The 27,957-nt window shown below is 43.3% G+C and overlaps 1 protein-coding gene across 1 annotated transcript; it reads left to right on the top strand.

The window, feature by feature from the left end:
• Window positions 1–1,877: 1,877 nt before the first annotated feature.
• On the top strand, window positions 1,878–17,077 carry ANKRD66 (ankyrin repeat domain 66). The gene is made up of 4 exons (XM_025268865.3): window positions 1,878–2,269; window positions 5,734–5,911; window positions 7,652–7,880; window positions 15,185–17,077. The coding sequence occupies exons 2-4, from the start codon at window positions 5,749–5,751 to the stop codon at window positions 15,384–15,386; spliced, it is 594 nt and encodes a 197-aa protein (XP_025124650.3). The 5' UTR covers window positions 1,878–2,269; window positions 5,734–5,748; the 3' UTR covers window positions 15,387–17,077.
• Window positions 17,078–27,957: the final 10,880 nt, after the last annotated feature.

Genomic DNA, 27,957 nt, shown 5'->3' with positions numbered 1-27,957 from the left:
ATTCAAGTTGTGCAGAACCAGGAGAGGCTGAGAGCAGACCTGCAGCTGTGTCTCTGAAGGTGGTCTCTGAAGGACACCCGATGGCAAAATAGCACCTTAAAGAAAAGACCAATCTGCAAATCCTCTCTCCCCAGAACAAGCTTTCATAAATCTCACCCCAGATTGGCACACATTTCCAGCCTGTGCTGATCAGCAGAAAAGCTGGAATCCTAGACCCAGCACATCCTTCTCCTCCTGATCCTAGGGATGGTCCCAGATGTCAACCAAGTTCCTGCTCCCTAACAAAGCGACCCCATGAAAGCTCCTAGAATACATGTGTGTGCTTAATCACTCAGTTGTGCTGACTCTCTTGTGACCCCATGGACTGTAGCTTGCCAGGCTCCTCTGTCCATGGAATTCCCCAGGCAAGAATCCTGGAGTAGGTTGCCATCCCCTCCTCCAGGGTATCCTCCTAACCTAGGGATCAAACCCAAGTCTCCTACATTGGCAGGCAGATTATTTAACCACGGCACCACTAGGGACAGCCATGAAAGCTCCTACAAGCTGGTTATAGGAGGAAGGGAACTTGTGATCCAGAATTCACAAATGAACCCTGCCTGACTCTCACCCTCCCAGGCCTGAGTGCAAGGAACGCCAGAACTTCCCAGAGATCTAGATTCTGACAATAACACCATTAGGTACTAAGTCTGATTAATGTTCTCACACTCAGCTCCCAACAGGAAGTAGACAGACCTGGTCTAAGTAGGCTTAAGCCCTCTAAGCCTCAGTTTCCTTGCTTGGAAACTACCTATATTTCAGACTTGGCATTAGGATTGATGAGATAATATCCATAAAACTCCTAGAACAAGGTCTGATGCACAAAGGCATTTAACAAAGAGTTAATTTCCTTCTTGCCACACCCAGCTCCCATATCACCATTCTATCTGCCTCATTGTGTTGTCTCTTTCACAATATTGATTTGAGACTGGAACTGCATTGTTTCCCAGGTGGAGAAAGCTTAAACTTAATTGCTTTTGCATGTGACTTTGATTTATCTTGGCAAGTGACTTTGATGCTTTTGAAATGCAGTGTTGGAGAGTCCCTTGGACAGCAAGGAGATCAAATCAGTCAATCCTAAAGGAAATCAGTCCTGAATATTCATTGGCAGAATAGATAAGAACATGGCGACTGCAGCCAAACTGCTGAGTTGTCCAACGACTGGGTTTATAACCTTAGGAGAGTTACTTGATTACTGTGTGCCTTAGTTTGCTCTTCTGTAAAGTAGGAATCATAATTGTACCTGCTCCACATGATTAAACTTGTAAATATACCCTAAAGCACTAAGAAAAAAACTTATATAGGTTTGTTATTATCTTCTTTCAAATTGGAGGGAGGTAGAAAAGGATCAAATCACAGCATTCTGAACTGGGGGTCACCCGTAAGCAGTATATATGCAAGAGAGTGGCAAACTGGCCAGCTCAAACTTGAAGTTACTGTGCACCTATTCTGTATGTTGAGCTTAACTGGGGTGGGAGAATTGGTAAGAGATGAATTAAAACACAATAGCAGCAGCTGTATACCACAGGGAACTCTGTGAATTCAGTGTGGTGCTCTGTGATGGCCTAGAAGGGTGGGATAAGAGTGGCTCAAGAGAGAGGGGATATATGTATACTTACAGCTGATTCACATTGTTGTATGGCAGAAACCAGCACAAAATTGTAAAGCAATTATCCGACAATTAAACAAACAAACAAACCAATAGCAAGGACTTCCCTGGTGGTACAATGCAGGGGGCCTGGGTTCAATCCTTGGTCAAGGAACTAGATCCCACATACCACAACTAAGACCCAGGGCAGCCAAATAAATAATAATTAAATTTAAGTAAATACTATTTTTTTAAAAAGCACAGTAGTAGTGTGCTGAATATGAGGGGCACACATTGCTTTCATTACTCCAGCTGGCTACCAGCAGCTTACCTCCTCCATGGTATCTTGAGAACTGGTGATCTTTTTGTTTGTTTTTTAATTTTCATGGTTTCTAATCAAATAGAGTTCCAAACAGCCTGTTAAAGACCTCAGTTGAACTACAGAAGCAAACAGGAATGGCTGAAGAGCATCTGTGCCGGTAGAGGGACAGTCTCCGCCCACCATAGGGGGGGCCCTAGTGAGGCTGACCTTGATTGGCGGGCTTTAATGAAGCAGGCGGAGTCAGTTTCCATGGTATGAACACAACAAGACAAGCAGCTAGGACTTCCTGCCAAGCCTGAGCACTGCAGATTGCAAACAAGACAGTGAGTATTTTTATATTGCTTCTGTCTTCAGATCTTTACTGAAATTATTTTCAGTTCAGTTCAGTTCAGTCGCTCAGTCGTGTCCGACTCTTTGCGACCCCGTGGATCGCAGCACGCCAGGCCTCCCTGTCCATCACCAACTCCCGGAGTTCACTCAGACTCACGTCCATCGAGTCGGTGATGCCATCCAGCCAGCTCATCCTCTGTCGTCCCCTTTTCCTCCTGCCCTCAATCCCTCCCAGCATCAGAGTCTTTTCCAATGAGTCAAACTCTTTTGGTGGCCAAAGTACTGAAAATTATTTTAGATCATTCATATTTATTAGAACTTATATTTACTGACAACTTTTTGACATTGAGACACCTGTCATGAGAAAGATGGAAATTCAAGTGCACAATCAAATTTACAAGGATTCTAGTGCTGGAAATTTTGTTAAATTTTCAGTTATGGTAAGCTTAGTGAATTGTTTCTGTTTTCTACAAATACATTTTTGGCTTTTTGTAAGAAAGGCACTAATTCATAGTATCATTGATTTTTAAACAGCTTTTTTGAGATATAATTCACACACCATAAAAGTCTGCCTGCAATGCAGGAGACTCAGGTTTCCTGGGTCGGGAAGATCCCCTGGAGAAGGGAATGGCAACCCACTCCAGTATTCTTTCCTGGAGAATCCCATGGACAGAGGAGCCGGACAAGCTACAGTCCATGCGGTTTCAAGAGTCGGACTTAGCGATTAAACCACCACCACCACCACCATAAAATTCATCTCTTTCAAGTACACAGTTCAGTGGTTTTTAATATATTCAAAGTTGTGAAAGTATCACCCTCCACTACCTAATGTTAAGGCATTTCATCACCCCAGAAAGAAATCCTGTGCTCCTTAGCTCACTTTCCACCCCAAAATCATCCTAGTCCTAGGTCACCAATAATCTACATTCCATCTCTATAGATTTGCCTACTCTGGACATTTGACACACATGGAATCTTACAGCATGTGGTCTTTTGTGACTAGCTTCTTTCTCTTAGCATGTTTTCAAGGTTCATGCAAATTATAGCATGTATCAAGTCCTCATTTTTAAATTGTCAAGTACTATTCCAATAAAATATGAGTATCCCATATTTTATTTCTGCATTCATCTGTTAGACATATTTTCCCATGTTTTCCCATATTCATCTGTTAGACATATTTTTGAAGTATTCTGTATTGAATAATACTGCTATAAACATTTGTGTACAAGTGTTTGTGTGGTCATATGGTTTCATTTCTTTTAGGTTTACTCCTAGAAGTGGAGTTCTGGTCATATGAGAACTCCATGTTTCATTTTAATCTTTTGAAGAATTACCAACTGCTTTCCAAAGTGACTGCATCATTTTATATTCCCATCACAGGGTATGACGATCCCAGTTTCTCCACATCCTCACACTTGTTATTATTTGTCTTTTAAATTATTTGTTATCCTAATGGCTGTGAAGTGGTGTCTCATTGTGGTTTTGATTTGCATTTACCTAATGACTAGTGGGGCTTCCCCATTAGCTCAGCAGTAAAGAATCCACCTGCAATGCAGGACTTGCCTGAGACACAGGTTCAGTCCCTGGGTTGGAATATCCCCAGGAGGAGGGCATGGCAAGCCACTCCAGTATTCTTGCCTGGAGAATCCCATGGATAGAGGAATCTTGTGGGCTACATTCCATAGGATAGCAAAGAGTTGAACATGACTGAAGTGACTTAGCATGCACACACACAGTAACTAATGATATTGAGCATCTTTTCGTGTGCTTATTGGCTCTGTACATTTATTTTTTTAAATCTTCTGCTTATATTCCACTGAAAACTTACACTTGAATTGCAACTGTCCCATGAGAAGTTGTGGAATATCCTTGGGATGAAATCAGTTGCAAACCAAATGGGGCTGATTTTTGCATAAACCTGCTTAAAGGTTTGTGAGAAGGGCAAAGAGGCTCCCAGATACAATGGTGTGACTTTTTGTGACATCTGCAAGTTGGAAATCCTCTAGTATTTCCGTTTGCCATTTCATTTTATCATTGAGCAAATGCTCCAGTGTCAAGGTTTTCTACTAAAACATGCAAGCCAAAAAGATAAAACATAACCTGTGTCATCTTTGGTTACTCAGCATATGCACTTCCTGCAAAAGATGTATCTTTGTCCTGCATGCTCAGAGATTTAGAACCACTATGGGCTGACACCCAAGTATCTATTCTTTTTTTTAAATTTATTTACTTTTGGCTGTGTTGGGTCTTAGTGGCAGCACATTGTAGTATGTGGGCTTTTCTCTAGTTGTAGTTTGCAGGCTTATTCACCCTGTGAGATCTTCCTGGACCAGGGATGGAACCCCTGCCCCTGCATTGGCAGGCAGATTCTTAACCACTGGACCACCAAGGAAGTCCTGATATAAATAATTTTTACTGCCTTAATTTCTTTCCAAAACTTAGTTGTTTTTGTTTGTTAGTTTTTTGTTTTTTACACTCTGTGTGTACCATGTGAAGAAAACCTTGACTGCTAGTTCAATTTGATGACACAGCTTTGCTTCACGCTAAGGCATCAGCAGTTTTCTACATCATTACTTTTGAATCATCAGGCCAAACATCAGCACAGTGAACAAGACCAATGACATTTTAATATTATAATAAAAAAGAATTTTGACCCCATGGATCTCCAGAAAAGTTCCCTGAGTCCTGTCTACAGACTGTAATTTGAGAACTGTGGGTTTATCTCTTAATGTTGTAAACAATTTAGCCATTTTAGTTGTTTGTTTACCTTCCTGGTGGCTAGAGGTAAAGAATCTGCCTGCAGTGCAGGAGATACAGGAGATGCGTGTTTGATCCCTGGGTCAGGAAGATCCCCTGGAGGAGGAAATGGCTACCCACTCCAGAATTCTTGCTGAAAAATCCCTGAGATGGAGAAGACTGGTGGGCTCTTGTCCAAAGGGCTGCAAAGAGTCAGACACAACTGAGCAATCCGGCACACACACCATCTCTTGAATTAACAATAGTTAATTACCTGGTCTGTATCCAGTATAAACTGTTCACATGAATTGCCCTTGTATCCTCACAAGACTCTGGCTAATAACACTCCCTCTTCAGATGAGAAAGATGAGGTAGAGTTACACAACTAACTCAGGGTCAAACTGCTATCACTTCAGAGTAGGAGTGGGAAGTAGTACTGGGAAGTGGTTTGAGGCCAATTAGCAAATGTCAGCCCTTGAGTTTAGCCTATAATCCTATAGGTAGAAAGGAACTGTTGAAAGTTTTTGGATGGGGCATTGGCAGGCACTAACCACATAGTAGCTAAGATCCAAATACACCCTCAGTAGGGCACACACATGAAGTAACCCTGGATGCAAATGTATGAAGTAAAACAGAAAGTAAACAGTGGGAACCCTATGGAATCACTCACTAGAAATCAAGTCTTGTAGAGACTTTCCTAAGTGGCATGTTTTTCCCACAGTTACTTTTCTTGATCATGGAGTTGACCAAACTGTCCGACATGACAAAGCTCCACCAAGCTGTGGCTGCAGGGGACTACAATTCAGTGAAAAAGATTTTGAAGAAAGGTCTCTGTGACCCAAACTACAAGGACGTGGACTGGAATGACCGAACCCCACTTCACTGGGCTGCGATCAAGGGTGAGAGGGCAATGCCTATATATAGGTCCCTCCTTTCAAGACCACTGTTCATGAGGTTCCCAGTAGGCAGTCGTTGTGGGGTAGTAGAAAGAACATTTCTTGGAAATCAGACACATGAATGACAACCATTTCAGTCCTGGCACCACCACTTAAACTAGCTGTAGCACCTTAGGCAAGTTATTTAACATCTCTGAGTCTTAGTCTATTTATCAGTATAATGAGAGCAGTAATGCTGTTTTGCAGTGAAAATTCAGGAAGATAGTGAGTGTGCATTGCCTAGCATGTAAGGACTCCTAATTAATACTAGCCCTCTGCCCTCTTAACCTCTAGCAGAAATGGAGCATCTTTCCTGCTCATAGGACAGGAACTTTGTCTTGTTTATGGCTGGGGGCATGCTAAACTAGTCTCGGTTATAGAAATGGAGAAGGATCATGGCAGAAACTCCGCCAAGGGGCCTGTGAAGACCTTCAGCCATAGAATACCATTAAAGAATGTTAGGAAAGTGTGATAGTCAACTTTGCTTTTTAAAATTTTGTTTTGACTCCTGTATGGAGACTGGGCTTCCAGGAAGCAAGCCAAAGAAATCAGTTGGGAGAATTTTGCAGAAATTTAAGCACAGTGATGGGAGTTACAGTAAAGCACCTGTCAGTGGAACATTTGCTGAATGCTGGTCTCTGTGCTATGTACTTTTTGTCTGTGATTTCATTTGTACTCCTCAAGAGCTCAGTGAGATAAGTGATATTTTATACAAATAAGGAAACTAAACCTCAGCCGTTTGTTTCTCACCTGGGTTGTTATGGTCGGCAAGCAGTATTTATTCTCAGGTATAAACCCACGTCCATATGACTAGAAAGCATGAGCTCTTAATCTGTGCTAGTTTTCACGTAATTGGGAGTTAAAGTATTTTTTATTGAGATGTAATTAACATACATTATTATATCAGTTTTAGTGTCTAACATAATGATTCCATTTTTGTATAAATTGTCAAATATCACGATAAGTTTGGTTAACTTCTGTCACCATATGTATTTTTTTCCTTGTGATAACTTTTAAGATCTACCCTCTTGGCAACTTTCAAGTATGCAATGGAGTATTATTGATGATAGTCACCATGGTATATATTAAATCCTATTGACATTTATAACCGGAAGTTTGTACCTTTTGACCACCTTCACCCATCTCACACCCACCCACACCCCAGCGCTCTGTTCTCTGTACCTATGAGCTCAGTTTTTTGTTTTTAGCTTCTGCCTATAGTGTGATCATATGATATTTGTCTTCCTCTGTCTGACTTATTTCATTTAGGATCATGCCCCTCAAGGTCCATCCATGTTGTTGCAAAATATTTGGTTTTGCAATCAGCATTGGTACTGCTGAAAGCAGAGGGAAACTTATGAGTGCCAGCTCAGATGGGGCGTTGGGGAGTGGATAGAGTAACTTAGGAGAAAAAGCAAATTCCTGGGTGGCATCTGTAAGAATGGACAAGAGAGGGGAGCATCCTGAAAGGAGCAAAGGGGATCCTTTGAGGGCTCAGACCCAGAGCAGGAACAAAGGGGTTAGGGTGGGGCCCTGAGTCCCTGGTAAGAAAAGGGAGAACAGAGGAAGGGGTGATGCTAAGAAACTGGAGGGGCTTCAAGGGCAAATGTCTCCCCCTCTTCTGTGCCACCTAGGCTAGCTCTGGCCTCAGCCTGGCAGAGACACTTTCACCTTAACCTCCTGTTTCTTCTGGCTTCATCTAAGGACACATGGAGGTGCTACAGCTCCTGATAGAACACGGAGCCCGGCCGTGCCTGGTAACTGATGTGGGCTGGACCCCTGCTCATTTCGCAGCTGAATCAGGCCACCTGAACGTGCTCAAAGCCCTCCATGCTTTGCATGCCGCCATCGACGCCCCCGACTTCTTTGGAGACACACCAAAGAGGCTCGCGCAGATCTATGGGCAGAAAGCCTGTGTGGCGTTCCTGGAGAAGTAAGTTTCCTTTGGTACTGTGCTCCATGCTCAGTCGTGTCTGACTCTTTGTGACCCCACAGACTGTGCTGCTGCTGCTAAGTCGCTTCAGTCGTGTCCGACTCTGTGCGACCCCATAGATGGCAGCCCATCAGGTTCCACCATCCCTGGGATTCTCCAGGCAAGAACACTGGAGTGGGTTGCCATTTCCTTCTCCAATGCATGAAACTGAAAAGTGAAAATGAAGTCGCTCAGTCGTGTCCGACTCTTAGCGACCCCATGGATTGCAGCCTACCAGGCTCCTTCGTCCATGGGATTTTCCAGGCAAGAGTACTGGAGTGGGGTGCCATTGCCTTCTTCGCCATGGACTGTATTCCCAGTTTAAAAGGGCAGAGAAACAGGAACCAGTGACCAAGGTCTTTACCAATTCAGTGGTCTCAGGTTGATGAAAATGAAGTGACACAATCCAACCAATAGTTGTTTGAGTTTTTATTAATATTTCATTGAAATGACTAGTTTGGGGTAGAAATTAGAATATTTAGATTACAATTAAATATAATATCAAAATCTATTGTTTGAGATTAGCAGACATTACTATATATAAACTAGATAAACAACAAGGTCCTATTATATGGCACAGGAAACAATATTCAATATATCTTGTAATATCCTGTAATAACCTAGAAGAGAAAAATATCTGAAAAAAGAATATATATATTCATATATGTATATGTAAAACAGAATCACCTTGCTGTATACCAGGTATTAACACAACTTTGTAAATCAACTATACTTCCATTTTTTAAAAAGTTATTGTTACCTTACAGAAAATAAAAATTAGAGAGGCATGTCAGACAGTTAATTAATTAAAAAATTATATTTTTTCTGGAAAAATCTATTGTTTTAAAATTATGCAACATTGTAATTATTATAACTTTACATGATTATTACAATAATTTTAATAATATATAATAATTATAATTGTTATCTTAAACTATACATAAACTATCTGAGATAAGAGACGTGGGACACAAATTTGAAAACCAGAGATAGTACAAGATTCTTGGACCCCCTTCAGATTCTTGAAAAGTCTTCAAACCAGCTGTGTCACCTTAGACAAACTGTCTCCTTCCTGGCCCTCAGTTTCCTCATATTTAAAATGAAGCAGGTGAATTAGGCTGCTGTCATCCATAAGGGTCCTTCTACTTTTTAAAATGCCTACTTATCTGTGACTCTGCTACTTACGCACTCACGAAAGTTAAGAACTTTTCCAGCACCCATTAATTTTTTTCTCTCAGCCAATCATTCAAATAGAATTAAGTATCAATTACGTACATGATCGGGTTTCCTTGGTGGCTCAGAGGGTAAAGAGTCTGCCTGCAATGCAGGAAACCCGGGTTCAATTCCCTGGAGATGGGAATGGCAACCCACTCCAGTATTCTTGTCTGGAGAATCCCCATGGACAGAGGAGCCTGGCGGACTACAGCCCATGGGGCTGCGAAGAGTCGGACATGACTGAGCAACTTCACTTTCATGTACATGAAGGTTATAGCTTTGATAGGGATGTTGGTAAAGTTGAAGAACGTATAATCTGGCTGCTTCTCTGGTGGCTCAGTAGTCAAGAATCCACCTGCAATGCAGGAGATGTGGGTTCGATCCCTGGGCTGGGAAGATCTCCTGGAGAAGGAAATAGCAAGCCACTCCAGTGTTCTTGCCTGGGAAATCCCATGGACAGAAGAGCCTGGCAGGGTACAGTTCATGGGGTCACAAAGAGTGAGACACGACTTAGCAACTAAACAACAGCAACAACATAATCTGGTTAGGTTAATAAGTAATTCATAGTTGAGACAGTAAAGCAGCAGAGTGAGGACAACGTTGCTTGAAAACCAAAATGAAATCAAGAGTAAATCTAACCGTAGATTCATTGGGGAACAAGGGTGATAGTGAAATGCCCTTCTCAGAAATACAGTTATCTTCTGAAAGTTAAACCAGTAAAATCTTTGCTTATCATGAAAAGTGGTGTCCCACCTTAAAAATATTCAAAATAATCATTAAGGTGATTTGGGAAATAGAGGCAGAACCCTGAGTCCTAACTTTAAGATTCTCTCTTCTCCCTGATCCTGCTGTCATCGCCTGCATTCAATAATCTCCATCTGTCCTAGACCTCAAAATCAGCGGCATTGTTTCCTGGACTCTCTAAGACTGTAACATACCACCCTGTGACCATGACTCCCTGTCTTCATTTTCCCAGTTTTTGAATCCTCATGCAGGTATTTGAGTCCCAGACCTCATCTTATTCAAATTCTTTCCCTTCCATCCTCTCACCTCCCTGAAGACTTCACTATCTTCCTTCTGTCTGCCAGCTGGACACTGTGGGCTAAAAGAAAAAAAGCACAACATAAGACCTGTGAGTTCAGTTTTATTTGAGGTCCTACTGAGGACTTTAGCTCAGGAGATAGCCTTTCAGTAGCTCTGAGAAATTGATCTCAAGAGGTAGGGGCAAGGCTAGTCTATATATGATTTTTTTGGTTAAAGGAATACGTGCAGTCAAGGATACATCTTGGTAAAAGATTACTGCGCATCACAAAGAACAGGTTTGATGATTATAGTGCTTTTCTATGTACGGGAAGATACAAGAATCTTTGGATTCATTACAATTCTTCCTGAGACACATCTAACTAAAGAACCTGCTTATCCAAAGCACAGAGCATCCTGTTATCATCTTTCATTTCCTGGCAGAAGCACAGAGTACTAAACGAAGTACCTTATCACCTCAATCTCTTCTGTCTGAAGCACAGAGTGCACTGTGCGTCAGTGACTGCAGCAGGCTGATATTTGTAGAATTGGATGGTGAGCAAAACGCCCTTTCCTTTTGTTTGCTGTGCCATGATACACTGCTTCTTTCACTCTCTTTCCATTATTTTTAACTTCCCACCCCTTGGTCCTTCTGTAGTATATAACCCAGAATTCCTAGCCTTGGGTTGGTCTCTGTCTTCTCCACACCTGTTCTTGTTCTGCTAGGGAAAAGACCACAAATAAGTCAACCAGTACCACCAGAAGTTCTAAGACTTCTGTCTCCAGATGAACCCTTAGTTCCTCTGGCCATCGCTTCCTGTCCTTCTCCAGTGTTGACAATTGCAAGTCCCTATCACATCTCAGCCTGTCCTTCAGAATGTATGCCTTCAGCTTCATAGAGAATGTTAAAGTCATGGGTATACATTTTCAAACCTCTCAAACCAACTTATTATAAATATCTGTTTCTTCTTGCTTTCCCATCCATCCTTCTGTGGCAAGTGTTATCCCTCCATATAGATCCTTTATCCAAACCTTTATGTCTCCTACAAGATCATCATTTCCTTGTTCTTTGTTGCATCTTTTGTGTTTTTAAGTTTTCTCTATTCCTCCTCTTCCTTTCTCTTTGTCTTCTGAACATGCTCAGATAGCTTTTATTAAACAAACACACGAAGAGTTAGAGGTCTTTCCAGTGTCAGCTATGCCTTTCTTCTTCCCTACATTTCTAAGCTACTTGAAAGGTCATCTATGCAATTGTCTCTACTTCTTCACCCACTCTTCTGACTTATTCCCCTATCGTACTGAATCAGCTCTCATTCACGGAGATCTCGCTGCTAGATTAATGGCGTCTTTTCAGTGCACATCTTACCTCCACTTAATCTGGTATTTGGTTGCTCTTCCTTGTTTTATCTGCTGCTGCTCTCTTCTGGTTCTCCTACTCGAGGGCCATTTCTTCTCATGATTTTTCTAAGTTCCTATTCTTGCATGCCTTTTAGGTGCTGGAATTCCTCAGGGGCCTGTCCTTGGTTCTCCTCTACTGAATTTCTCTGAATAATCTCAGCCCCTCTGTAGTAACCGGTGGGTGAATGACTAGGATACCCGATCGCAGCGTAACTGAAGTGGAGGAGGAGCGATTCTTCCATATAATGGGGAGTGTGTGCTATTACCAGGAAAAGTGGGCAGGCAGCGCTGAGCAGACAAATACAACAAAGGTCAATCAAGCACATCACGTGTAAGTCATTTCTACTTATCATCTCCTATGAGGAACTTCACTTGTGACAGCTGGGGCTTAGGGGAAGGAATTCTGGCTAAGGAGAAATTAATCTGGATCCTAAAAGCTAGCTAAAACTTGCTTAATGGAGGAGGGAGAAAGATTCCTGATTTGGAGTGAAGGTACCAAGTTGGAAATGCGCGTAGGTTGTGTGTGGATGTGAGGAAGTGGAAAGACAAAGAAGGGATGAGTGGCCCTGGCAGAATAGAGCCTTCACAGTGGAGAGGAATGGAGAATAAGGCTGGATGGGTGAGCAAGCAAGTGGATGTGAACTCATCAGAGGACTGGCAAGATGAAACAGAGGCTCTAGCTAAGTTACTCCTATAGGGGAAGAGGTGGCATTGATGCTGTGCAGCTTGGACTGAACGTACTTACCCTACAGGCAAGGAGATCACATAAGGAATTTTTTAATGATTCATTTTGCAAGTAGGTGAGGTCATGGGCTAGGATGATGAAGAGAAAAAAATATAAAAGAATATCAAAAGAAGCTTAGACAGGATTTGACGGTTTTCAGAATATTCTAGGTATCCTAGTGGAACAATCAACTTTCAATTCAGTTTTTCACTTCTTTTTAAAAGTGTTAGTTTCCCCATATAGTTATTTTAAGTTGATATGTTGTATTTTTGTTTTTATTCAATATTTTTTTTTTCTGGCCACACAGCAGGCAGGATTTGGTTCCCCTATCAAGGATGGAATCCATGTCCCCCACAGCAGAAGGGCTAGTCTCAAACCGGACCACCAGAGAAGTCCTTGATTCAGCTTCTCTTATGTTCTAAATCTCTCATTCAACAAATATTTCTTTCAGGAGAAATTAATACATTGTAAATCAACTCTACTTCAGTAAAATTTAAGAAAACAATTATTTTTGAGCCCAACTATATGCATGGCAGCGGGTCCCTGGTGGTTTAGACAGTTAGGAATCTGCCTGCAGTGTAGCAGACGCAGGTTCTATCGCTGGGTCGGAAAAATCCCCTAGAGAAGGAAATGGCAACCCATTCCAGTATTCTTGCCTGAAGAATCCCATAGACAGAGGAGCCTGGCGAGCTACGATCCATAGGGTTTCAAAGAGTCGGACACGACTGGGGGACTAACACTTTCACTTTCACATGCATGGCATCGAACTAAATACTAAAAAGGATGTAACGATGCAGCAAATACAGTGCTGGGCAATAAGAAGCTCTTTGTCTCAGAGAAGAGATAACTTGTTTATATAAATAACACTAACGCAAGATAGACAGTGACAGAGGTCAAAAGAGCAGGCTGGAGGAGGGACACTGTGTGGTCTGAATATGGAGAGGTCACTTCCATCTTATTGGGGGCACAGGGGCTGGGGGACAAGCTGGTTTGCTATCCACTGAATGAATGGTGCATTTCATCATGCTTTGCACTTAAAATACTGTTTGCTCTGGCTATACGATCATCTATCCTCTCAAATTGCATTTGTCCTCATTCTGACTCAAATACTATCTCTGTAAACCGGCTTTCACCAGTGTCCTTAAAGAAGTCACATGCTCACCTTTGGTCTCATATACAAAACAGTATTTTTTGTATGCTTCCCATTGCCTGTGCATGTCTGATGATCGGTTCATCTATTTTTCTATAACCTATTCTATGATTTATATATACATATATATCTCTCATTTATATAATATCATCTAACTATGCTTTACATAAATCTATCTATACATACAACATATGTGTGACTGTAATTTTTATTTTCTTCTCTACATGTTTCTGTACTTTAAAATTTTCTACAATGAACAGACACAGCTTTTATAATCAGTGAAATATGCCATTAAAAAATAAATGATAGGACTTCTCTGGTGGTCCAGTGGTTAAAACTTCACCTTCCATTGCAGGCGATTCAAGCTAAGACCCCACATGCCTCACAGCCACAAAACCAAACCAAAACCTAAAACAGGAGCAATACTGTGCATGTATGCTAAGTAGCTTCAGTCGTGAGTCACTCTTAGTGACCCCATGGACAATAGCAAATTCAATAAAGACTTTAAAAATGGTCCTGGTCCACATTAAAAAAAAATCTTTAAATAAAATAGATAAATGAAGGAAAACAGTCTTCTGATCTCAGAGGGAGAGCAGTGAGCTGTCCTGAAGCGAAATCTTAGTTCCCTGCCCAGGAATTAAACCTGGGTAACCTGGATAAAAACCAAGAGCCCTAGCCACTACTCACCAGGGGCTAGAGGCTAGAAGGAAAGTGGCCCTGGGCTCTTGCCCCTGTTTGAAAACAAGAATGTTTCAAGGAGGCAAAAGCTGTACAAAAAGGTATGAAGTTTACTACTAGAGAGACACAGCACAGTGTATGGGGGGCTTCCCTGGTGACTCAGCTGGTAAAGAATCCGCCTGCAAAGCGGGAGACCTGGGTTTGATCCCTGGGTTGGGAAGATCCATGGAGAAGGGAATGGCTACCCACTCCAGTATTCTGGCCTGGAGAACTCCATGGATTGTATAGTCCATGGGGTCACAAAGAGTTGGACACCACCGAGTGACTTTCACTTTCACAATGTATGGGAGAGCACACAGGAAAACAGTTAGTTTATCTAACTCAGAAGCAGGGCAGAGATACACACTCAGAGAGAAACGGTATGGGGATCCTCTCTAATGAGGAGAGCAGTAAGTCAGACCCTAGGCGGAGATACACACCCCGAGAGCAGTGAGGCGCTCTGAGCAAGGCTGAGCGCAGTATGGAGGTGATGTAAATCACTTACATAGGCTAGTCCTTCCGGGTCTTTGTTTACCTTTGGCCAATTATCTTGTTTCTTTTTTTACCCTGATGGTCCATGAACCCTTCCCAAGAAGCACGAGCAACTTTTTTCTAGATGGATCCCATCATACAGACCTGTGAGTGCATGTCCACATTTACTATGGGATGGGGTACCCTCCCTTTCCGACCCTCAAGAAGCCTTCCTGCGTACGTACAAACAGGGCCGTCTTCCTTGACCTCTATTGATGTGAGCATTTAAAAAATGAGCAGGGCCTTCAAGCTAAGTGGTTGTCTTTGATTCTATGAACATTTGACCCACGCACCCCAGTCTTCTCCACCTCAAAGTATTGATAGTTTCTTTAGTGTCTGAGACCTCTCTAAGTGTACACTAGGAAATGCTCGAACTTGACCTCATTTCTCCTTGAGTGGATGGCCTAGGTGCCCAGGCCACATGCAGAGGGCAGAGGAGAGGCCCCTCCACAGGCTGGACACGCTGTCTGATGCAGGGGTTGGGATTGAGAGCTGGCTTCCCTCTCCTAGGGCTGAACCCCAGTGCCGGGAATATCGCCAGGTCGCCAGGCGGATGGGGCTGCAACTCGATCAGCGAGATGAAGACTGGGACGCCAAGAAGAGGGAGCTGGAGCTGTCTCTTCCTTCCTGGAATAAAAACACTAATACAAAAAAGAGTAAGAAAACCGGAGGCCCCAGCAGGCTCAGCAATACCAAGGAGAGGGGAGCATGAGAGGCCCGCCTCCCAGGGACTGTAGGTGTGTTACCTGGCGGGACACTTTCCGTGGTGCCGGACTAGATGTTGTAAGGTATGTGTTGTCCTGGCATGATTTTACTCCTAGATCCTGAATTACCCACATGGCTTTGACTGGTAGCTCCTGATCTGTCATTCAATCCTCAAGTCTGGCCTGGGCACGCTATACATGGGCTGTTCCTCCATGCCAGTACCTATTGTCTCCAAGAGCTACCAAGAGAAGACAAACATCAGCTGCTTGCATTTTGTCATCAGTGATTTGCACTGTCAGGTCTCCTGAGCCTCTATATGCAATTACAGAGTTTCAGGGGCAAAGAAAACTTCTGCTAAGGAAACTTAGTTGTTTCAATGGGGAAAAAAAAAAGCAACAACAAAATCTCAGAAATCTCCAACATTCTCAGGTCAGTTAATCTATGAAAAAAAAAAAAATTACTTGTTGTCATATAGACCAAGAAAAGAAGTGAAGAGATGTAGCTTTGAATTTCCAGATATTTGTGTGTGTGTGTGTGTGTGTGTGTGTAGGTGGCGTACAAGCCCACAGTCTAGCAGGGCAAAGATCCCTTCTACACAGGAGAAACAATTTGGCTATAAGATTGGCTCAGTGAAAAATTAAAAACCTTAAATTAATTTTGTTCTGCTTAATAATGAGAGCTGGCGTAAAATCATGGAACTTGTAACTATAACTTTACTTGATCAACTGTATATTTTAGGATATCTAAATATAGATCAGGTATTTCCAATGAAAATGCTGCATTCAAATTGAGATATGCTATAAATGTGAAGTACAGATGGTAATTTTAAGACTTAGAATAAAAAATGTAAAATAGCTCATCAATAATATTAATTGCAGGTTGAAATATAATATTTTGAATATTGGGATTAAATAAAACATATTACTAACATGAATTTTGCCTTTCTCCTTTCAGTTTTTTAAAAATGTGGCTAGTAGAGTGTTTAAAATTGCATAGGTGGCTTGATTTTTTTTCCTTATGAACCAGTACTATAGTGGAAACAGACAATATTTAGAGTCTCCACTATGTAGCTGATCTGGTGCCCTTGAATTGACTACCCCGCATTCTAAGTTGATTAATTTTTCTGCCTAAATCAATATCTTGAGGCACCTGACATTGTGTTAATTACATGCTCCTCAATGCTTATACAAATATAGGTTGAATTTTCTAAAATAAATGAATGCTTGAGCATCTTACAGGAAAGCAGTGTAGCTGTGGAGGACACCCTGTCTAGTGTTCATCCCTCTGGAGCATCAATTTTCTTTCTCTTATCCCTGCAGTTTATAGATGTGGTTCCTGCTTGCCATCCTTGTATTGGTCCTCAACAAGCAGCAGCTCCAGCTGGACCAATGCATCTTCTTCTGGGATTGTGAATGGGGATACCCTGGGCTTGCTGGTTTTGAGAGGGTAACCGGCAGGAAGGACAGGAGTCTCCAAATGGAGGATATAGGCTGCAAGTGTCAGACATTTTTTATCTCTCTCTTAAGCAGCAGGAGGAAGCAAATTACTAACGTTCTATTTTTTCCACTTCTCTATACAAATTAAAAAAGAGGTTTCTTTTAAGATTCTCTGTTGCCATGAGGACACCTGGTTCCACCTGAATTTAACTTTTCTCAAATCTTATGGAAATGTTTATCTTAAGCTATGTTAATGAACAACATACTTGCCTTAGACTCTGTCCAAGGGAGAAGGGAGAAGGAGGGAAGGGAGGGAGGGAGAGGGGTGAGGGGTGGAAGTGGGTGGAAAAGGGCCCAGGCTGCAACACTGAGACCCCAAAGTTGACAAAAAGAAAGTCCTATAGTTTTCCCCCTCATCACTTAAATTGAACCCCATCTTTTCATAGGGCCCCTCACTGATGGACCCCCCCCCCCCACTGCTAAGCCCCCTCCCTCACTGGGCACTCATTGCCCTCCCTGAGCCCCCTGCTGATTTAGAAACCTCAGTCTTCTCAACAGCCCCCTCGTCATAACTTTCCCCCTACCCTTGGCCCTGGTCACACTCTCAGAAAGACCCCACTCAGGACCTGTGACACCAGGCTGGGCCCAGAGGGGAGGAAGCTGCGGGTTCTGGCCTTCCTATCCCAGCCAGGACCTTCCTGGGGTCCTTACTCCCTAAGCATCCTCAGGAGCAGGGTGGTCTTCATGTCCACCCTCTCCCCTCATCATTGCCTATGGCCCCTGAGTGACTCTCTAATGGCTCTTCCTCTAGGGCAATTTGTCCTTCTGGGCAGTGGCCACCAGGTGCTGCGCTGACCAAATGGCATGGAAATCTTGCCCAGAGGTCAGACCTGGAGGGTGGCAGATTCAGTCTGGCTCTGGTCTGGGTGTTCATTTTCAGAGGAATATTAATGATGGGAGCTTGTGGACAAGAAGCTGGGAGGTAATGTTAGGGGAAGCACACTGATTGAAACCACCCACCCTGGCCAGGCACCATAGTAACCATTTGCATGAGTTGTTTTACGACAGGATGTTTTGGTAAGGGATACGGAACTAATAAGCCTCCACCAACTGGAAGAGTTTGGGAAAGGTCAAATGGAGACACTGCATGTCCGACCACCTCCCAGAATTCTTCTCTCTGGCATCCATCTTGGCTGAACAAGGCGTGCACCACCAGGAAGGACTTTGAGTCAGAGTGATTGGCTAAAGACAACCTGGAAACAAATCCTGTCACCATAAAACCCGAGACTGCAAGCCATGTGGCAGGGCTGTTCTCCTGGGTTCCCTTACCCTACTGCTCTCCCCCAGGGGTCCTTTCCCAATAAAATCTTTTGCTTTGTCAGCACATGTGTCTCCTCGGACAATTCATTTCTGAGTGTTAGACAAGAGCCCAGTTTCAGGCCCTGCAAAGGGTCCCCTTTCCTGCAACAGTAAGGGCTAGGGCCATCTACCAGGCCTGCTCCCTCAGCCCAGGTGGGTTCCGTGGAGGAGAATTAATAGAGACAGGAATAGTGAAAGGGAAGGTATTTTAAGACCCGTGCCTCCCAGGTGCACAGTGGTAAAGTATCTGCCTGCAATGCAGGAGACAAGACCTGTGTGGTTCAATCCCTGGGTCAGGAAGATCCCTTGGAGAAGGAAATGGCAACCCACTCCAGTGTTCTTGCCTGGTAAATTCTATGGACAGAAGAATCTGCAGGCTACTGTCCATGGGGTGGCAAAGAGTTGGACACAACTGAGCAACTGAGCATGCACATTTTAAGAGCCAGGACTCCTACAGTAAAATTGGCCCCCCTGAAGTGTCTAAACAGTTGGGTAAGCACTCTCCAGGGGTTTTATAGATTCCTACTTAAGACTAGGCCGGACTCAGAAATTTCTGTGGCCCCCTCTTCAGCTTTCACATTCCACCTGGGTAATAAAATAAGAAAAAGGGGACTTCCCTGTCTTTCAGTAGCTGAGACTCTATGCTCCCAATGCAGGGGGCTCAGGTTCGATTTCCGTCAGGAAGCTAGATCCCACAGGCCCAACTAAACATCCTGCATACCACAACAAAGATCAAAGATCCAACAGCTGCAACGAAAACTTGGTACAGCGAAAATAAATAAATTTTTTTTAAAGGAATGCATCCTAAATACTTAACTATCAGTGATGTATTCACTTCTTTAACAAAAAAAAGAAGAAAGAAAGAAAAAGAATTTTTAATAAAGAGTCTTCCCCTGGGAATGTGAAGTCTTCATGAGAACGTGGACAAATAACATATAACCTCAGAAGAGTGAAGTGGCTAATACTATGATGGGGCTGAGGAAGGGTAGAGGAGTGTTCTACAAAAAGAAAGAAAAGATGGACAGAGACAGACAGCAAGACAGTGAGTGAGCACGCTCACAACCTTTCTAGTTTCCAGTTCTGGCTTCTTACTCAGGAAATCTGTGAAATACCACTTTCATAATGAGATTTCCTCTTTTGCTTACAGTACATTGACTTGATTGTTTTCTCCCTCACAACCAATCTTTCTTCATAAGCACAGTATTTTAAGATCATGGGCATATGAGTCAAGCAGGCTTAGGTTTGTAACCTCCCCTAGGAAGCAGGCGAAATAATCCTTACATCCTGGGGTTGCTGTGCAGATGAGACGATGTGTAAGATGCTGGCACTGGCACTCTACCTGGTACATGTAATGGCTAATTGTATTACTTATAGGGGTGAGCTCAGTTTTTCCCTGAGAACCCCAAAGAGATCCAGGAAGAATGCCTTTTATGGATTGAGTGAGGCTCTCCATTGTTCAGTGCATAAATACCCCCTGCCTAGTTTCATGGCACAGATAATAGCCCTTCTTCCATTGGTTGGACCAAACTGTGGTGTGTGTTCTTTGGGTCCTTCACTGGGTCCATAACCCATGGCCTCCCAGTGTCCTTACTGAGTCCTCCTTTCATTGTTATCCTCATCGAGGCATTAGGAGAAGGAATATATTTCTGGTCCTACTCGAGTTTGTGTACTTTATAAGAACAACAGAAAGAGGACACCAAAATAGCTTCCTTGTCAGTTCAGTTCAGTTCAGTCGCTCAGTCGTGTCCAACTCTTTGCGACCCCATGAATCGCAGCACACCAGGCCTCCCTGTCCATCACCAGCTCCCGGAGTTCACTCAGACTCACGTCCATCGAGTCAGTTATGCCATCCAGCCATCTCATCCTCTGTCGTCCCCCTCTCCTCCTGCCCCCAATCCCTCCCAGCATCAGAGTCTTTTCCAATGAGTCAACTCTTTGCATGAGGTGGCCAAAGTACTGGAGTTTCAGCTTTAGCATCATTCCTTCCAAAGAAATCCCAGGGCTGATCTCCTTCAGAATGGACTGGTTGGATCTCCTTGCAGTCCAAGGGACTCTCAAGAGTCTTCTCCAACACCACAGTTCAAAAGCATCAATGAAGAAGCTATTGCCATGCAGATTCCTTTTTTTTTTTTTTTTTGCCTTTCAGATTCTGTACTAAGTGCTTTACATGTATTATATCTACTCTGCATGACACACCTGCAAGGCAGGTATCATCATCCCCAGTTGACATCACAAACTAAAATTCTGAGAGGCTGAGTGACTGGCCCTAGGCTGATCTCGGTGGCCTCGCTTGCAATGGCTTGGGTTCCCAGTCAGAGATCGGGTTGGGTCAGAGCGGTTGAAAGCACCAGATCCTAGCCACTAGATCAGTGGTCAGTGACAAGGGCCCTGGACCTTAGGCTTTGCAGAAAAGAATTCCCACAAAGACGGAAAGTAGTAAAACAAGTAAAATAATTTTTAGGGGAGAAAATACAATATGTGTGGATAGACACGTGGGCAGACTCAGTGAGAGAGAGAGAGAGTCGCTGAGTCGCACCCTTGTGGCAGTTTGAATTACTTTTATGTGGCATTTCTTCCAGATTTCCTTTGGTCAGCTATTTTCATTTGCCTGGGTTCACAGTCCATATTTGGTTTATCTCAGGGTCTTCCCATGTGTGCACACGCATCCCTTAGCCAAGATGGATTCTACCGAAAAGGTGTCTGGGTAGAATATCTCTTGACATAATTCCTCCCTCCAACGAGCCTTTCTGTGCCTGTGTGGTAGTGGAGGTCTCCTAACTTCAAGAAAAGAAATATGTGGTCTGAGCAGGGCCCAGCCTCCTCTCTTTATTGTCCTGTTATCTTGTCTTGGAGTTTCAGTCCACAGGGAATGAAACCCCCATGCTTTACCCTGGGGGTGCCCATCTGCCTTCTGCCTCGAGGCCATCTGGCTGATGGCTCATAAAATCTTGAAAGCCTGCCTGGACTGGAAGGAACTCTAACCTTGCAAGCTGAAACCTCAGGCAGGTTGCTTAACATCTATAGTTTTCTTCATTGTAACTTGGGGAGGACAGAATGTCTATACCATAGCGTTGTGGGGAGAATTAAATGAGATAACTCATGTTAAGCACTTGGTACAATGCTTTCCACATTTAAGGGTCTTTAAATTACCTGGACATCTTTTCTTGGCCATGGAAAATTTTTCTATCTTATTTTAAAAAGCCATTATTTATAAACAGATTCTAAGAACTGTACCATGGAACAGAGCACTCAGGGTGTGTCTTCCTGAAAATGCTATTGTTTGGTATTTATGATATCAAAGGAGTTTGTGGAATTTATTTTTTACAGCATGAATTATTTGGCATTGCTTGAGAAAGAGTCCCAAACAGCTTGAGTTCAGCCAAAAACATTATTAAGGTTTTTTCTTACCAGCATTCTGACTTTCATCTTTGACCTTATGAATTCAGGCCAACACTTTTTCTGTTTCTGTCCTGTATACTCTGTTGGCAGGCAGTGTTCACTTAAAAGCCCTGAAAAGAGAAACTTCATGGGTGAAGACAAAAACACCCTACCAAAAAATGTTAACCAAATCCCATATCTCACACAGGCTTCCCTGGTGGCTCAGATGATAAAGAATCCGCCTGCAAAGCAGGAGACCTGGTTTCAATCCCTGGGTCAGAAAGATCCCCTGGAGGAGGGAAGGGCAACCCACTCCAGAACTGAAGTGTATAATCTCATCTCACATCTGAATTCTTTTCCTTCGAGACTGCCATTGCCTGTCAAGCTGGGCTGCTCACTGCCTGGTGTTTTGCCAAAAGTTTTAACTTTGGTTTCAGGTTCAAAGGATTCATTAATAAGGACAGTAGCCTACGAAGCTCCTCTGTCCATGGAATTTTCCAGGCAAGAGTACTGGAGTGGGTTGCCATATCCTTCTCCAGGGGATCTTCCCGACCCAGGGATCGAACCCAAGTCTCCCACATGGCAGGCAGACGCTTTACCATCTGAGCCACCAGGGAAGCCCAAAGAAACCACTAGTTAAACTCAAATAAACACTTTCAATAGTTAATAGAGAATTTTCTAATTTACTTTCAATATACAATCATAACCCATATACATCTCCTAACTGGGCTGACAGCATCCGGGGTCAAGTCAAACAGCACTAGGAAATCCCCTGTAACAGCAGTCTGGAGTCCCCAGTGGGAATAGGTCCCAGGCAGCATAATCACTCCACAGGTGAGACTTCAAAATTGCCATGTGGGTGTTCTCACTAATAATCCCAGGCTGCAAACTAATACCATCATCAGTTAGGGAGTGTAGACTTAAAAAAGATGTACAACTTGAGAGTTGTGACTTAAGTTTTATTTGGGGCAAAATGAGGACCACAGCCCAGGAGGCAGCATCTCCGATAGTTCTGAGAGACTGCTCCAAAGCGGCAGTGGGGGAAAGTCAATATATAAAGGTTTTGGTGAAGGGGGAGTTCAATGCCAGGGAGCACTCATTTTACAAAAGGTTTTTGTTAGTCAAGAGGATCTGTTGTCACCATGAAAGGATTTAGTGCTTCTCTAAATATGAGGAAATTTGTATGCATGTCAGGAAACAACAGTTAGAACTGGACATGGAACAACAGACTGGTTCCAAATAGGAAAAGGAGTAGGAAAAGTCAAGGCTGTATATTGTCACCCTGCTTATTTAACTTATATGCAGAGTACATCATGAGAAATACTGGGCTGGAAGAAACACAAGCTGGAATCAAGATCGCTGGGAGAAATATCAATAACCTCAGCTATGCAGATGACACCACCTTTATGGCAGGAAGTGAAGAAGAACTAAAGAGCCTCTTGATGAAAGTGAAAGTGGAGAGTGAAAAAGTTGGCTTAAAGCTCAACATTCAGAAAACGAAGATCATGGCATCTGGTCCCATCACTTCATGGGAAATAGATGGGGAAACAGTGGAAACAGTGTCAGACTTTATTTTTTGGGGCTCCAAAATCACTGCAGATGGTGACTGCAGCCATGAAATTAAAAGACGCTTACTCCTTGGAAGGAAAGTTATGACCAACCTAGATAGCATATTCAAAAGCAGAGACATTACTTTGCCAACAAAGGTCTGTCTAGTCAAGGCTATGGTTTTTCCTGTGGTCATGTATGGATGTGAGAGTTGGACTGTGAAGAAGGCTGAGCGCCGAAGAATTGATGCTTTTGAACTGTGGTGTTGGAGAAGACTCTTGAGAGTCCCTTGGACTGCAAGGAGATCCAACCAGTCCATTCTGAAGGAGATCAGCCCTGGGATTTCTTTGGAAGGAATGATGCTAAAGCTGAAACTCCAGTACTTTGGCCACCTCATGCAAAGAGTTGACTCATTGGAAAAGACTCTGATGCTGGGAGGGATTGGGGGCAGGAGGAGAAGGGGATGACAGAGGATGAGATGGCTGGATGACATCACTGACTTGATGGACGTGAGTCTGAGTGAACTCCGGGAGTTGGTGATGGACAGGGAGGCCTGGTGTGCTGCGATTCATGGGGTCGCAAAGAATCGGACATGACTGAGCGACTGAACTGACTGAAATATGAGGAGATGCAAGCATTGAGATCATAAAATCTATTCCTAAAAACATCCAACTGTCTAAAGACAGGTCCCACCAGATTCCCTGGAGCACAGAGTGCCTCACTCCACCCTGAACTCCCTCAGAGGGTGTTGAAGGTCAACAGCTATGGCAGCACTGGGTTCAGTCTCCTAGAGGCAGATGGCAAACACCTTTGCTGTTCAGTCATTGACAATGCTTTTACGTGAAGTCACTCCGTCGTGTCCAACTCTTTGCGACCCCATGGACTGCAGCCTCCCAGGCTCCTCCATCCATGGGATTTTCCAGGCAAGAGCACTGGAGTGGGTCGACGACTGGAGCAAACTGTAGCTCTGGTTTTATGTTAATCTTTTTTTTTTTTACAATGTTGTTTGTTTTTTCTTGCAAATCTTGGAATGTTGCTAAGCCTGGGGCTCGGTTGGTCAGACCCCCTCCAGGGGCTCAACAATTCCAAGATCTGCCTCCTATTTTATCTATGGTGCCCTGGGCTTGCGCTCACAGCAGGCACGTAGTCAGGGCAGTGTCCAGGGAGGTTGGAAACAAGATCAGAGGCCTGCCCTGCTTTCTTTTCTCTGAAGCCCGAACAAGACTACTTCCATTTAATTTCCCTAACACCTGGTAATATTTACCAAGTGTGCTGGGCATGTTACTGTGTCCCAGTCAATAATTCTGTGAGGCAGATGTTATAAGAGAGGACATAGCGGTCGAGGGAAGTTAGGTGACTTTCCTGGGCCATACAACTGGCAAAGGATAGAACTGGAACTTGGACTTAACCAGCTCCACAGCCTGGCCACGTGTCTATGGTACTACGGGACCTCTGCACACTGGGCCCTGGTTCCTGCTGCCTCTGGTAGATTCCCTACACATCTGCAGATTGACTATATTGTATACCTCATATAAATGGAATTGTGCCATATTTGTTCTTCTATGACCTGTTTATTTCACAGAGGATAATATCACTCAAGCGGGTTGGCCAGGGAATTTGGCTCAGATGGTAAAGAATCTGCCTGCAATTCAGGAGACCCAGATTCGCTCCCTAGATCAGGAAGATCCCCTGGAAGAGGACACGGCAACCCACTCCAGTATTCTTGCCTGGAGAATCCCATGGACAAAGGAGCCTGGCAGACTACAGTTCATAGTGTTGTAAAGAGTCGGACATGACTGAGCGACTTTTTCTTCTTCTTCTTGAGCCAAGCTGATAGGTTGAGGATGATAAGCTTGGCTCTTGAGAGCCATGCTGAGTAATCTGAACAATCCCACGTCACACCAGTGCCAACACTTACCCTGGTGCACCCTGATGAAACCTCTTCTATTTCAAGAGCAGGACAAGCAAAAGGAAAAGAAATTAAAAAGAAACAGTCAAGCTTGTGAACTGAGTTCAAAGGCATTGGTTTTTAAAAGCAACAACTATTACAGAATCCACAGGAGGACACACACACACTCACACACACAAACTGTAAATGTTAAGCTTTATGAGAGAAGGGCCATGTAATTTACTATTCTAAGATACAGTATCTGAATTTCTAGTCATAACAGAGTGAATAAACCCTCAGTTGTTTTTGTTTTGTTTTGTTTGGCTATAAAAGATGTTAATTGCCTATGGAGAAAATCCCTAACGGAAATTAACAAAGATTGGTTCAAGATAAAGCATAATGCCTATGATGGGGAAATTGCCATGTCAAAAGGCATGAGGGCATAGGGCTAAGAGTCAAAGCTTTAGCCCTACAGAGGCTTGAGCTCCAGCGCTCCCCAGCTAAGTGACAGTCAGACAGCTGTTAACTTTTATGAGCCTGTTTCTTCATCTGTAAGGCAGGATGAAGGAGACCTGGCTTTGATCCCTGGGTTGGGAAGATCCCCTGGAGAAGGCAATGGTAACCCACTCCAGTATTCTTGCCTGGAGAATCCCATTGACAGAGGAGCCTGGTGGGCTACAGTCCACGGGGTTGCAAAGAGTAGAACATGACTGAGCAACTCACACTAAGGCAGGATAAAGGAGCTCAGGGTCACATTGTCATGGGAGTTCTAGTACTGAATGTTTAAAAAGAGAAATCTTTTTGTCTTTGCCTGAAGACTAGCATGTTGTGTGGAAATAAGAAAATGGGAATTCTCTGATGGTCCAGTAGTTAAGATTCCACACTTCCACTGCATCGGGAGTGGAGGTTCAATCCCTGGTTGGGGATTAAATACTGAGTGCCACAGGGCCAAAAAAAGTTTTTTTAAAGAAGTAAGAAAGAGGAAGATGGTGTAGAGAGTAGACATTGTTTTCTACAATTTTGGTTCCATTGGCTCTTGAAATGATTAAATGATATGTGACCAGGGAGAAAGAACTGAGAAAACCCAATGGGAGCAACCTTTCTCAAAGTTAATTAAAAACAAAGGATTCTACCAAAAATAAGATGGATTGATAGGGGAACAGAGGGATGGCTAGATGGCTGGATAGGTGTCAAAGCAAACAGAGCTAGTAACAAATAGTTATGACAGAGTCTCTGTAAAGTTCTTTTAATTTTGTGTATGTTAAAAGTTATAACTGTTAAAAGTTTCATACTGTTGGAGGAAAAAAATCTAAAGCTTTTCTATAGCAGTGAGTGGCCTTTGAAAATGTTTATGGTGCTCCCAAGCCAGGGAACGAAGAACATCCTCTCACACTTTGCTGTGTAACTGGAGTTCAGGACCCAGTGTAGACGATCTGGGTAAGTTCAAGCAATTCCATTTCTAAGCACTCTGAATGGCTCAGATGGTAAAGAATCTGTCTGCAATGCAGGAGACTTGGGTGCGATCCCTGGGTTGGGAAGATTCTCTGGAGAAGGAAATGGCAACCCATTCCAGTATTCTTGCTTGGAGTATCTCTTGGACACAGGAGCTTGGCAGGCTATAGCCCACGGGGTTGCAGAGTCAGACACAAGTTCAAGTGGGTGATTAACATTTTCACTTGAACTTGAACCATTCGGTTAGCCTGCCTTATCCTTAGTTTCCTTGTTTATAAGCAGTGAAAACTGTGCCTGCCTCGTAGGAATAAATGTGAATATTCCGGACACCAAGGTTAGGAAATTAGAGTTATCAATATTCTTAGTATTAGAGTCAAAAGGACCTTCAAATTCGTTTAACTCAGACTCCTCCGTTTTACAGATGGACAATCGGATGCTCAGAGAGAAGTGATTTTCCCAGTGACATACAGGTGATTAGTTATAACACTGGCCTTTGAATTCAGGTCTTCTGTGTTCCAGTACATCTTCTGTCCATTGGATCACTCTTCCTCCTGAAGCTTCCTTCCATCTTGTAAAATGCAGCAGACAAACTATATGGCCATCAGTTACACCAATCTTTCTAGTGCAGGAGAGCAATAACTCAGCAAGAGGCAAGCCAGGGTTGGAGCAGTGGAACTTTCTCTCTGCCACACTCCAGCAGTCTTAAATTCCGTAAGATCAAGGGGCTTTGGGGCAGCTGGCCTTGAACTTTCCAAGGACCTTTGGCCTGAGAAGTGCCATGGTTTTTGTTTGAGAACCAGAGCATGGTGTATAGCAACTTCATAGGTCCATTAGGTCCAGCTTCAGCCCCCTGCAGGCTATATCTTGCCGCCTCTCATTCAACCAGAACAGGGCAAAGAAGCAGCTCCCTCCTAGAATATGACTGGGGTCCCAGGCCCGCCCGTTTTCACCTATGTCCCTCCATGTTAGCCTAGAAAACTTCAAACTCTTGCTAAATCTGTAGAAGAGAAAGGAGTGACCTTCTTCCCACTAGGAACCAAAGGACTGTTTAGCAATATTGCCCCAAGGGCTCAGAAATTGGAGATAACAGCTTCTGATTGCTACATCATCATCCCATTTCTGTACATCATTCTAGTTTTCAGCCAAACTAAGCCACAAAGATTTCTGTCTAAAAATTTAATTCGCATGACCACATGACTCTGAAATTCTTTATTGGTTGCCATGAAACTTGATCACAGACCCTGAAGAATCCAAAGTAATGAAATATCTTCCACTGGGAAGTTAAGGTTCCCTATGAAACAGTGAACTTTGATGTCTGAATATTATTGCTTTTACAAAAATGTTAAGCTACATACCACTTGGGAGTATCTTTCCCGCCATCAGAGAAATCTCTGGAACTGACTTGCAAAGGGCTGACAGGCATTAGTTTGTTTTTTTTTTAACAGTTTTATTGAGGTATTATGTACATGATACCTCAATATTATACATGTGTTTGACATGGATAATAACATGTCAAA

The sequence above is a fragment of the Bubalus bubalis genome, chromosome 2 (assembly GCF_019923935.1).
Source record: "Bubalus bubalis isolate 160015118507 breed Murrah chromosome 2, NDDB_SH_1, whole genome shotgun sequence".
Taxonomy (NCBI): domain Eukaryota; kingdom Metazoa; phylum Chordata; class Mammalia; order Artiodactyla; family Bovidae; genus Bubalus; species Bubalus bubalis.
Note: the sequence above shows the minus strand (reverse complement) of the source record. Positions and strands in the feature narration are given on the sequence as shown.

Excerpts from the sequence above, each read along its gene's own strand:
- ANKRD66 (XM_025268865.3), top strand. The coding sequence starts at position 5,749 with ATGGAGTTGACCAAACTGTCCGACATGACAAAGCTCCACCAAGCTGTG. Across the intron at positions 5,912-7,651 it reads TCACTGGGCTGCGATCAAGG|GACACATGGAGGTGCTACAG; the intron begins GTGAGAGGGCAA and ends GCTTCATCTAAG. Across the intron at positions 7,881-15,184 it reads TGTGTGGCGTTCCTGGAGAA|GGCTGAACCCCAGTGCCGGG; the intron begins GTAAGTTTCCTT and ends TCCCTCTCCTAG.